Source organism: Vulpes vulpes, chromosome 12 (genome assembly GCF_048418805.1).
Source record: "Vulpes vulpes isolate BD-2025 chromosome 12, VulVul3, whole genome shotgun sequence".
NCBI classification, from domain to species: domain Eukaryota; kingdom Metazoa; phylum Chordata; class Mammalia; order Carnivora; family Canidae; genus Vulpes; species Vulpes vulpes.
The window spans coordinates 171,943,068-171,956,150 of record NC_132791.1 but is presented as its reverse complement, the minus strand read 5'-3'; the positions used below and the strand labels follow the sequence as shown (position 1 = coordinate 171,956,150).

General features: G+C 40.1%; 1 protein-coding gene across 3 annotated transcripts in view; it reads left to right on the top strand.

Moving 5' to 3' along the window:
• Positions 1 to 9,100, top strand: part of GAN (gigaxonin) — a 53,144-nt gene extending 44,044 nt beyond the window's left edge. For all 3 annotated transcript variants that reach the window (XM_025988585.2, XM_072731465.1, XM_072731466.1), the window contains 2 exons: positions 6,164 to 6,273; positions 6,361 to 9,100. In XM_025988585.2, the coding sequence (XP_025844370.1) occupies positions 6,164 to 6,273; positions 6,361 to 6,542 (292 nt within the window). In that variant the 3' untranslated portion in view covers positions 6,543 to 9,100. The remainder of the gene's footprint in view (positions 1 to 6,163; positions 6,274 to 6,360) is intronic.
• Positions 9,101 to 13,083: the final 3,983 nt, after the last annotated feature.

The following is a 13,083-nucleotide window of genomic DNA, read 5'->3' as shown; positions in this document are numbered from 1 at the left end:
GTGCATTTGGCCTGTTTGTGTTTAATTAATCTGACTTTGGTCATTTCATTCTCATCCTGGAAACTCTGGGTATTCCCCCATTGCTTACCAAACAAAGATAATAGTATGTAGCCTCCTGCTGGAGTCCTCTGTTGTCTGAGGTTAAGAGAAATGTTCAGTCTTTTCCAGTCTCTTCCTTCCCATTGTCCTGCACTCCAGCTCACCTTTTAACCCATCCTGTGTTTGACTGCCTCCATGCATCTGCTCAGTCTGGATTCCCACCATTTGCTTCTATAAGACAGTCATGGTGACTGTTGAAGTCAAGGCCTGTCAGTTTCATCTTTTGATCCCTGAAGGTATAATTGAGCAGACACACTTGACAACCGGTAGAATCTTGTGGTGGTTCTCTGACCCAAGGCTTGGGGCCCATTACAGTAGGAAGGATAGCATGGAAATCACTATGACTTTCCTTTCCTACTGTGACAGAAAACCAGAAACAGTTCCACATCCTTGAGGAAGTTAGAGCAATTAGTGCCACCATCAAAAACTTGAAAATGCAAGAGTAGGCAGCTATTAACCCAGCTAATGCTTTGTCTTGGCACCAATTTGCAGGGATCACCAGAAGCAGTTTGCCCTGCAGGGCCAGCAGTACCCCGGCACTGTCTGGCCTCAGGCCTATGTTGGTTCTACTGTCTACTATATGTTAGTCCAGGAACATTTTGATCACCTTCGTGTTCCTTTAAAGCATCATATTGATCTCCCCATTGACATTATGGTGTTTGGATCGATGGTTAGGAAGTAGCAGGTACTACAGATGCCTTTGTAAGAGATGAGGAGCTGAACACTCTCCTGACAAATCTGTTTCAGCCACAGTCCAGTCAAGAGACAGAAACCACATCAGTACCCTGAACAGGGAAAATTTAATTCACATAATTATAAACTAGTAAGAGGTGGTTAACTGCTAACTGATGAAAGAGAGCTCTGATGAACGCAAAAATTGCTACTGTAGAAAACGCAGCTACTACTATCTTTAGGGCTGAGGGAAATCTCCTAAGAAGGAGCAAATTGTGAAGAGACATCCCCCCACCCTGCAAGGGTGTGGTGTGGCCAGTGCATGCAGGACGCTGTGTGTTGGGTGGCAGAGAGCCTTGCTGAGGACCCGCACCTCTGAGTCTCCTGCACACTTGCAGGCAGCAGCTGATGGGAGGAAGGACAAAGGCATACCAACCCCAGGAAAGAAACCCTTCTTGCTGCCTGGCCTTGCAGTCCCTCCGGTGCCCTCTATTCGCAAAGCCTACCACTGCGTTTATCTTTTCAAGGCTGTTTTTCCACTTTGTTCTGCCTTCCATTGGCATCTGCTCTTGTCCATATTATTTCCTTCCTCTTACTTTCTTTGGGTTTATTCTATTCTTCCTTTACCAGCTTCTTCAGGTAGAATTTTAGATTTTTTCATTTCTTTACTGAAATCTCCCATCTTTTCATCATAAACACGTTTCCCTTTCTCTTTTGAATGCAGTTCTGGTAGCCACATTCAAGTTGCCACCTGATAGATAATCCCAGCATTTGGTCATCTTGGAGTTGGCATATGTTTATGGTTTATTCTCTTGAGAACGGGTTCTCATTTTTCTGGCTTTTCTTTTGTTGAGTAATTACGGGTTGCATCCCAAACATCGTGAATGGCACATTGCTGAGGCCCTGACATCTCTTCTGGCACTTCAGAGCATTACATGGAGAGTTTCAACAGGCCTCCCTCGCACCTGCTTAGGCTCCTGGCAGGCTGTCACACTGCTGCACATGGCGGTTCCAACCTCTCTTCAGTTCTATAAGCCAGCCTCAGTTACAAGCACTCATGACTCTGGGATCGAAGACTTGAGACAAGTGCATATGTATAAAATTAGGCATCCTTCTCTGGCTCTCCTCTTTCTGAGACTTGTATTCACTCAGGAGATTCTGGTTGCCTCAAGACACTCTGCCCTGATTCCAGTGACCACAAAGACGGCAGGATTTTTCTCCAGGGGTTTCAGCCACCTGGAGCTGCCAGTGTCACCCTGCCTTTGGTCGAAGCTACCGAAGATGCAGAAATTCCCTTCGTGTGCGTTGCTTCTTCAACTTTCACTTTTTATCTCAAACCTGCCTGCTTTTTCTCAGTCTTCAGAGCCCCCAGGCAGTTGTCTTTTGTATCTTGTCCAGAGTTTGTAGCTGCTCCTTGCAGGACAGTCAGCCTGCGGAGAGTTGCTTTCTCCCCGGCCAGAAGCAGAAACCTCTGTCCTTCCTTCTCCTCTCCAGTTGATTGCTATCCCTACCCCCATCTCTCCTTGCCTGTCTTTCCCTCCTGCTCTGCTCTTGCCAAAGCTCGCTGCTACAAACCAGGCTATATTCTAAAAATCTCCTGCACAATGGACATTGCTAATTCTAAGTTACCAGAGGACCCGTCTTATAGCCTCAGGTCCTAATAAGCCCATGTTTGGAAACATTGGAACTAAGGGATACTATTGCTTTCATCCGTTACAAGCATGACTGCTACTTACAGATGCCCACTTGGTGCTAGACAGTATGTGAAGTATTTTGCACTGGCCATGTCATGTCATCCCCACAGGTCACTGGATGTTAGTGGTGGTGTTTGGTGTCCCCACTTTATAGATGACAGCTAAATTGTCTAAGGTCAGCGAGGTGATAGATGGCAGAGAAAGAAGGCAAAGCCATATACCTTTTATACCTGCTTTAAAAGCAGCGGCTAAGTACATGATGCAGTTAAGTTTTTATGTTAGTTTCACTTCATTTGAACCCTCAGCATTATAGGAAATAGATCAGCTAGGATTATTTTTCTGAAACTCAGGAACTCTGAGTCATTGATCTGCTTTGGACCAAATTTGGTAGATCATCTACATAGACTGGTTTCTTGAGCTCTGTTTAATTATTCCTGGGAGGAATAATGTGAGATTCTCAACTCTACAAAATTATGCCAAAATATTGTTGTATTCTGATATGCTTTTCAGTAAACAGTCTAGTCATTGATGCTCATTTAGAAGTACCAGTTACTCTTGTGAGCATACACATGGCCCCATCATGAGTTTGCCCAGAAGAGTGTTGTGCCTCTCCCCTGAGTTTGGGCCTGGGTATAAGGTTCAGCCACAGACAAGGCCTGGGGGACAGTCATTGGATTCGTTTGATTCAGAACCTGGGAAGAATTTAAATGTCAAGGTTTAGATAGCGATGCTTAGCCCTGAAGACATAAAATGTGAATAAGCCAGTTATTGTAGTTTGATATTTTCAAACATTTTCTTTCAAAGGCCTGTTCATGTCCCTATTTTTACTTTTCAGTGAGAGCTCTTGAATTTTTCCCTTCCCCTGTTTCCTAGAGACATTTTGAAACCAGGAGCCAAGCTGTAGTCCCAGTTCCAGCAAACTGCTGGATACCAGTCAACAAGATGGGGGTATAAGATGAATCAAGTGTTGAATGAAGGTTTTTCGAATATAGCAGCTTTACGTTAGCTTGCTTCTGAGTTGTTATGTGATCTTGGACAGATAATTTTGCTTCCCTGTTTCTTAGAATTCAAAATATGGAAGCTGCTGCTTTATAACAATCTGGGAAGAGTTCTTTGAAATAAAAGCACTGTTCTTAGTGGAACAGTTTCACATTTATATTTGACATCCAGATGTACTAGGTCTGAGCTGCTGGCTTCTTGGACACTTCATAGCACAGAGAGAACAGGAATAACGTCCGTATGTCATATGCTCCAATAATGCATGTCAGCCTGGACATTTGTAGTTCTTAGGGTTTAGATATGTTCCCAGGGTCTGACTTAGAGCTGCTTTACCCCAGCTATGTCATTAGCTATTGAAAGGAAATTATTTGTTCCAATTACCTTAAGTGAATGTTATTATATAGTGGAATCCACGGTTGTTGTGGTGGTGGTTTTTTAAACAAAAATCACTTCTATTTTGGAATAATTTTACACTTAAAGAAAAATTGCAAAAATAGAATCCCCAGTAAGACATTCACCCAGCTTCTCTTCGTGTTAACATCTTACATAACCATAGTACAGATATCACAATCAAGATATTTATGTTGGCACGGTATTATTAAGTAAACGCTAATCTTTATTCGAATTTCACCAGCTTATCCACTAATCTCTCTTTTCCCTTTGCTCTAGGATGCCATGTGGGAACTGACAACACACTGAGTTGTGTTTCTTTAGTCTTTTTTAACCTGTGATGGTTCTTTGGTCTTTCCCTGCCTTTCATGACCAGGATATTCTTAAAGATAGTTGGTCCGTGTTTTTATAGGATATCTCTTAATTTGGATTTGTCTGATAATTTCTCGTGATTGAGCTGAGGATAGGCATCTTTGGCAGGAGCACCACAGAGGTGATACACTCCATCAAGGAGGACATGCTATCTCCATGTCTTATTACTGGTGACAGTAACCTTGATTACCTGGTTAAGGTAGTGTCTGTTGGGTTTCTCCACTGTAAATTTGCTATATTTCCCTTTTAATTTACAAATACATTGGAAGAGATAAATGAGAATGTGCAAATACACCATTTCTTCTCAAACTTTCACCACTAATTAAGCACCTATCAGTGGAGTAGTTACACCAGCAGTAGTTACAACTGTGGTGGTTTCCTAATGTTGATCTATTTCCCTCATTCTGTCTACATTTGTTAACTGGAACTCAGTAAAGAAGACCGTTCCCTCCTCCCTATTTTTTTTAACATATTCAGTTACTTATTTGTATCTGTATGAACTCACAGATATTTTTTTTTATTTTATAAGTTATAAATCCAATACTATCATTATTCATTTTGTTGCTCAGCTGTTCCAGCTTTGGCCACTGGGAACCTCCCTATTAGCTCCATGTCCTTTGGACACACCCTACCCTTCTTAAGCCCTTCCTGTCTGGCAGCACAAGATGCTCCAGACTCATCTTGTATTTTCTGTCTCATCTGGGGAATCAGCTACTCTTTGTGGAGCCCTGGATCCTTTTTGTGGTTATTAAATTGATTCTCAACAGAAATGCCAAGGCAATTTAGTGGGAGAAAGAAACGTCCTTTCAGCAAATGATGCTAGAGCAACTAGATATCTGTATGGAAGAAAAGTGAACTTCTACCTCATACCATACCCAAAATTCAACTTGAGATGTATGATAAGACCTGAATGTGAAAGCTGAAACTGTGAAATCTCCAGAAAAAAGCATAGGAGGAAGACCTTTGCAACCTTGGAATAGGCAGGGATTTCCAAGAAGGGCACAGAAAGCATGAACTATTTAAATAAATAAACAAATAGGAATTTGTCAAAATTAAAAACCATTCTTCAGAAGGCTCAATTAAGAAAACAAAAAGATAATCTACAAGCTGGGGGAAATATTCATGATATATGTATCTAACAAAGGACTTGTATCCCACAACACAAAAGAATCTTAAAATTCAGTAGGAAGACAGAAAACCCAATTTTAAAAATGAGCAACTCTTGGAGCAGACATTTCACAAAAGAAGATAGATAAAACGGCCAGTGAGCACACATGGAGATAGCCAGCACCCTTCTTGGGGAAGCCCACACCACTAACACGGCTACAGTCAGAAAAACCAGCAGTATTGAGAGCAGGCTTGGTAATGCCAAGCAGTTGGAATTCCCAGACATTGCAAATTAGAATGCAGAATGGCACAATGCTTTGGAAAACAGTGCGGCATTTTCTTATCGCATAGAATGTACCTTAAGCCACAAAACCAGTCAATTCCATGACATCATCCACACAAAGAAGATTTGCACTCCAGTGTCCAAAACCGCGTTATTCACAACAGCCACACACTGACAATCACCCAAATGAACATGAGCAGGTCAACACATAAACCAGTTCTGGTCTATCCATATAATGGAATAACACTTAAAAAGAAACGAATTATTAATGCACACAACAGTGTAGATGAATTGTGCTGAGCAAAAGAAGCTGATTGAAAAGTGCATGCTCTTTACGTTTTAATATATGTGACATTCTAGAACAGGCAAAACTAGTATCCATAGTGACGGGAGAGAACTCAGCAGTTACCCGGCAATGGGGATGCAGGTCGAGCTGAACTGGTGCAGTTCCTAGTGCTGTTTGTTGGCTCCCCAAGTTTGATGGTCTCCCTGGATATTGTGGTCATCCTCTTGACTTCCTTGGATTTGCCCATCTGTTCATTTTCAGGTGGATCTATCTTAACGACCAGAACTTATGCATCCCTGCCAGTTCCTCTTTCGTTTATGGAGCTGTACCCATAGGAGCCAGTATTTATGTTATTGGAGATCTTGATACAGGTAAGGACGTTGTGGTGATTTTGCTGGATCTGTTTCCTGGTGACTCCAAGGCGCCTTGCATCACCTTTGCCGCTTCTCATGGTCTAGGTACCAATTACGACTATGTGCGTGAGTTTAAAAGAAGCACAGGAACCTGGCATCACACCAAACCACTCCTTCCATCTGACCTTCGCCGCACGGGTTGTGCAGCCTTACGCATTGCAAATTGCAAGCTTTTCCGCCTACAGCTTCAGCAAGGCTTATTCCGTATCCGTGTTCATTCACCTTGAGGAGAAAACAGAGCAGAAGCAGAGCTCCTGACCAAGCGCACCATAACACGGCTTTCTGCGAGGGGAACAGAGGTGGCAGCCGAAACTTGCTCTGTGTGCCGGGCTTTGTATGGTAACTCTGGTGGTTTTACTATAATGCTTAGAAGCCTGAGCTTCCACTCTCGTTTGGGAGAACCTGTAACTGTTGGAAAAGCTAACTTGGAGGAATCCGTTCCTCCAGTTAGATGTGTCTGCAGACAAACAGGCTAGTAAATGTCAAAAGGAGAAGGGAAGTGGGAATCGGTATCATGTAAAATAGTGAAGTTAAAATACTAGGGTGCATTTTTCCTGAAGGGAACTCCTATCTGAGTGACTGCTGTGTTCTAGTACCTGGCTTTGGTAAACAAACAAAAATCCATATATGCAAATCAACATATCCAAACATACCAAGATTGCTTTTCTACTGCACCTGGAAGGAAATATCACGCCTAACCCTGCCCGACAAATTAAGGTTTGTGCCTAAAATGTTAGATTGGACTGTATGCCGGTTAGTCTCCATTTACTACTAGTACTGTGTCCTAAGAATCTTTTTTAAATTATATTATCATGAATTGAAACTAAGATAAAATTTCTCTTTTATGACATTCTATCTTAGTCATCTAAAGGTTCAATAAATTAATGAGTCAGGTTGCAGCCCTCTTGTGAACTGAAGGGAAGTTGCTAACTTCTGTGTTGATTCAGGTGGGTCTTGCCATAGTTTCTGGGGTAGTTCTCTTGGAGTTGTGAAGGATCTCATGCAGTGCCATTCTTCCTTGCAAATAATTAGAACCATTTTATAAACACGAGGTTATTAAGCAGAATAGGAGATTTTCTAGAAGAAAGACCTAAGTCAGACAAATAATAAAGATCTACCATGACTACAAAAACTGTCCAGACGAAATATATAGGGATCAAAACCTTCAATCTGTCCGAAAGCACACAAAGTCTTGTTTACTCCTGTTTGAGATTGAAAACTTGTCTTAGAACGCATACCTGTGTTAAGAATCTAGTCTTTATAACAGAATTTTCTCAATGCCGTTCACTAGCAAGAGTTTTAGACAAATTACATTATAAGTAACGTTTGGCTGGTAGAATAAACTACCTCAACTTAATTTCATTCTGTTCATAGTAGAGCAAATTCATCTCTTCCTCCGCCTCTGCTCTTCTACAGCTCTCCTGTGTCACCCCACACTACCCCACTTCCCACTGAGGGAAAAAGTCTGTCATTAGTAGCACTTACCTTATAAGATACTTTGTTTTCCATTCAAATTATGCCACCTTAGTGTGCAGTCGGGGACTTCAAAGTGCTTGATGATGTCATAATTTGAATTTTATGCAATATCAGATTTCTAATCAATTTAATACCAAACTCTTCATTTCTGATTGTTTTCTACAGCTTTTTCCCCCCTCTTGGTAAATGTCTAGAAGAAGCAGTATTTTGTCTTAATGATTAATAAATGTATAAATGTATCATTTGGTTATAAATTTGAGAATAGGAGTTTCTTCTGGAAACTTCCTAGATGGAATGCTTGTATATTGTTAAAAACATGCATATGAAACATCGCTTATATTTCCCCACCCATGAACAGAAAAGAAGGGTAAACCCCATCTGCAGCTTTTTTTCTTAATACCTGTTAGGAGTCAGTACAATGCTATAAACGTTGCTGGAAGAAGCCTTGCCTGTGGGGGTTCTAAAAACTGTTATGTGTGGCAGAAAGTACTGGTAAAAGAAGGCATGCAGTGTTTATCTTCTAGATCAGAGGCAGTAGGCCAGATTTGCCACACATTCATGTATCACAGTCGAATTCGATGTATAAAGTAAAGACCTTTTTTCTTTGTATTGTGTACCAGTCAGCTGTAGTCTGCACACTGTCCCAGCAATGCCTGGGGTATCTTTTCATCAAAGCAAGCCATATGGCCACTGCAAAGAAAGGAAACTTCTTTTTTTCAATTAGATACTCATTTTCTAGGAGAAGCAAATTGCTGGAAAAGTTAACTTTCTTGGATAACCTATCCTGTGTGGAACAGAACCTTGGCCTTCAGAAGTTGCAGCTGAGGTACATGAAAGCAGTGACTGATGTCCTATGAAAGCCATGACAGTCAGCAACTCTCTCTGTTTAATCTCTGAAGTTTAAAACTTTCCAGTCTACGCCAGGCCTCTCCAAGGAGACAATTCATTGTTGAGGAGTGAATGGGTCGCTATTGCAATATTTACAGTGCCTGCATGACTTGGTCAATTCATTTTATAAAAACAGTTCATTTTTAGTTTTTTATTCTGTTCATTGACACGGTAGCTGCAAAAATTTAAGTAATGTTTTTTACAATAAATTTGCCACATAATATGGGATGCTATAACCAACAGAAGCTGCTAAGTGCCAAACTGTTATTTTCATATATATGTGAAATATATATGAAAAAATATATATACATTATGTTGAAGTATAGGAATATATTTAATTTTATTATGTTCCAAAATTAATCATGACTTTTTTTGTAAATGATATTTACTTCAGTATTGTGAAATAAATTTTAACTCATTTCATGCAGGTTCGCTTTAACATTCCACTTACGCCTTGAAACCTCTTTTCTTGATAAATTTTTAATACTTCTTTATCATAGGCACTTTTACCGGGTGTAGGTTGGAATTGGCAGTTGAGGACAGATCTTAAAATTTTAAATAAAATAATTTTGGGGGAAGTGCAATGTATTTTCATTAACCTGCCAACAGAAGGAAAGTTGTCTCAGGTTAGAGTCAATGAATATTTAAAGGATCTCTCCTAGGCTACAGTCTACAGTAGGCTTGTTTGTTTGTTTGTTTAATGCATCCAAATATAGATTTTTCGAAGAGGTAAGTGTTTAATTTAAAATGAAGTGGTTTTTTTTGTGAGCGTGTGATAGTGTGTATATCCTGTGAGAGGGAGAGAATGTGTGTGTTATGTGTCTTGGTAAGTTTGTTTATATATGTTTACTTTTTAAATTGTAGTTCCAAACTACATATATTACTGTCTCCTGGTGCTTCAGATAAATTCTTGAGCCCGTGGCCCTTCAGTTTATACTACTGTGTTAAGCTCAAATCAGGTGTAAATATCCATAGCGTTGTGGTTTGTAGTAAGTTTTACTTGATGTTTGCATTTCTTTACTGGGATTAAAAACAGTGTTTACCAACTAGTACAGTTGGTAGACTATAAAGATTTGGCCTAAGAAATTTTTAAGTTCATTGTTTATTTCATTAGTTCTTTATTTCATTGCTGTGAGGAATTGATAGCTAACAGTAGGCTTTGCTCAAACTGCAACAATCCAGAGAGAATATATGAGTGATGATATTCTTTGTACTGAAGTGTCTTGTTATATTGCACTACCACTTCAATAATGCTTTGAAGGTGCCATTTTTATAATTTATGGGGGGGGGGTATCCTCAGGCAATATACAGGAAACACATCCTTATATTGACCTGGTAAAGATAGGGCTGTCTTTGCTATGGCACCTTCTTATTCATGGTAGTAAGCTAGGTTTTTAGAGAAATTCTTTAGCTGCCTTGGTCCATTGGGGTTCCATTTGGTGCATTCTGACTTCAGTGTACCAAACCAAAAAGTTTTCAAAGGAGTACTAAAAAAAAACACTGCAGTGTTACCTTCTTGTTGGTCTTCTTAATTCCAGAGGAGTCTCCTGTGGTCAGATGAAGACATTTGATTATCTGGGGAAAGAATGAGGTGGCCCTTTGCATGAATTTAAAAGGCACTGGAACCCCCTTAAAAAGCACCTGGTGGAAGGGTAGGATGAGACTGCTCTCTTTCTGTGGCTGCCCCTCACGTGTGTGAGCCTTGGGGGGAACCAGGGAGAGTGGAGACTCCAATTAGTGTGAAAAAGCTGCCCTGGATTTAATCAGCAAATGCTTCTAGAGCACCCACTAAGAATTCTATTTGGATTTCTGGGGAGCTGTCATGCTGCCATCCCTCTAGATCATAAACTCCTTGTGGGCAGCAACCCTGTCTTGGCCATCTGCTAATCCCAGTGCTTGGCACACAGCAGGTAGTCAGTAAATGGTTGGCCAGTGCATAGTACCCTTGTAATCAAAGCAGTGTTCTTCACAGGATTGAGAAGTTCTCTCATGAGCGATTTATTTTGCTGGATTTTAGATGAGAAACTTTGTACACAGACTGGCTTCATATTATAGAGTGAGAAACTAATACAGAATTAAAAAAATGCAAAAAGTGCCTGACATATGGACTCAGAATTTGGTGGTCTCCAAATGTTCTGTAGGATTTGGGGGGGGGGGGGGGGGCTATACTCAGCACATCTAATGCCATTTATCGCATTTAATGTTGGGTTTTATTTATTGTTTTTTATATATGGCTCCAAGCCTTTCCCATAATAAACTGCTTTGATCCTCATGTTCCTGCAATGGGTGCAGAGCCCTCCACTGCCCCCCTCATTGGACAGAGAGCAGTCTCTGAGGCCCAGTAGATACGGCTTCATTTCCCACCTCTCACATGAGTAGAAACCAGAAGCAGAATCCGGGTCTTTCTATTATCATTTCACCATTCAGCCTTTGAGACTACCACTTAATTTTCTAGGCATACAAGTATTTTTAGTCATAAAATAATCATTTGTGGCATAACATAAGCCTCCAAATATGTCCTTTTATAAGTTACACAGATGTAAGCTGAAAGATCTTTGGTTTTCTTTCCGTTAGCCATAGGAAATTTAAGAATTTATTAAGGTCATGAGAACAGAAGTACCAAGTGTATTTTATGGAGAAGCAGTTCTAACTTTTAAAAATCTGGAGCTTAAAAAAAAATAAATAAATAAAAATAAAAATCTGGAGCTTTATTTTATACTGCTTTTCTTACCACATCTGATCAGTAAGGGAGAAGAGATTGTGTCTTAGAATGTTGGAGAAAGTATTTTGGTAACCTTCTTACAACCCCTGAAGTACTCTGTTTAGTCAGTTCAGGAATTACAGAAATGTATGGTATAAAGGTGAGGGATGACCCACTTGCCCATAACCAGAGAATATGAAATCAGGTTGAGGTTTTGCTGCCTCTTGGAGGTAAAGTCAATAGTATTGAAAGGTAGACTTTTCCTTTTTTGCACACCAACTGGTAAAACTTTTTAAACTTTTCTATTTTTTGGAAGTGATTCTATTTTTAATCTTAAGTCTATCTCAGCTTTGTCTCATGACAGTCATTGTGTTTATGTGATATCTGAGGAGCTCAGTTATGACTCTGTTCTTTCGTCTAAGGGCATACCTTTGAGGAAGGCTTGCTCACGTTTGGTTCTGATACTGAAGTTCTCTAAGTGATTGGGTCTTTAAGCTTCTCCTCTTCCTCACCACGTCATATACCTGATAGATAAAATGACATTGCCTAATTACCTAGAGGGAAATACCTGTCGCCTTCTCTTTTCTTTTTTTGAGATAAAAACTAATACTTTAAAATTGCTGCTCAGCCGAAATTTGGGCTAATTATAATTTTTAATATTGGCGTCCTTGTGGTCCAACCTAGCTGCCATAAATTCCTCAGTCACTGTGATCTGCGTTAGAGAAGTGATGAGCCGGAGGGAGGAAGGCAGTGCACACAGCCTAGGTATACACTGCATTAAGGTAACGAGGAGAAAGATCAGGCCTTCCATGTGACTTGTATAAATACGTGGCCACTTAAGATAATTCAGATCCCAAGTAGATGCAGGTTCAACTTTCTTTCTGGTCAGCAGATTATATTTATTAGACCTTTATTTTTGGTGTTTCCACAAAAATCATAGGTTTTTAAATGCCTTATTTTTATTGTTCCTACTCATCAATTAGAAATAAGACATATGTTAGAACCTTGGATTGAATTTTTTCCAGTTAAACCTGTGAACTTGGTATAAATACGACTATATGTAGCTCACTTTATCATGTTTCCTGTTTAATTGGATGAGAATTACATGCACTTATTCCCTTGTTCTTTGTGTTTATAGGAAAAACTCTGTTCTCAGCTACCTCATTATGTAGTGTTGTGCTTGATCCCCTGCCAATTTAGGAGAATTCAACACATTCTGTCCTTTAACAAAAGCCTGGAAGCAAGCAGCGGGTGGCCTTGAGGAATACAATTCTCTAAGGCATGTTTTCCATTTTACTACCTTTTTTTTTTTTTTTTAAATAGGCACTTTTAATCAGGAGGAACAATCATTCTCCTAGAGCTGCTGCAAAATGATTACTTGAAACTCAACTTGAACTTTAAAGAGTCTTTAAGAGACTATGTTTTCATAACGTAGGAAAGTAGTATATTTAAACTGCACTGCTGTGTAAGACAGAGGGCTCACTCCCCATCCTGCTATGGTCAGATAGGAGGTGTCTGTGGAATCTGACCCAGAATATGGAGCTCAGATGCTTGGGGCTACTGTGTTTCATGGTCTGCAAGGTGCTACTGTGAGCAGTTTAAGGAGCTATGAAGTGTATTTTCATGAATTTGTTTCCCAGGAATCTTTAATTTTGATGAAAACAGAGGCTCATTAGTAGATTCGTCGTCTCTTCGTTCTGATC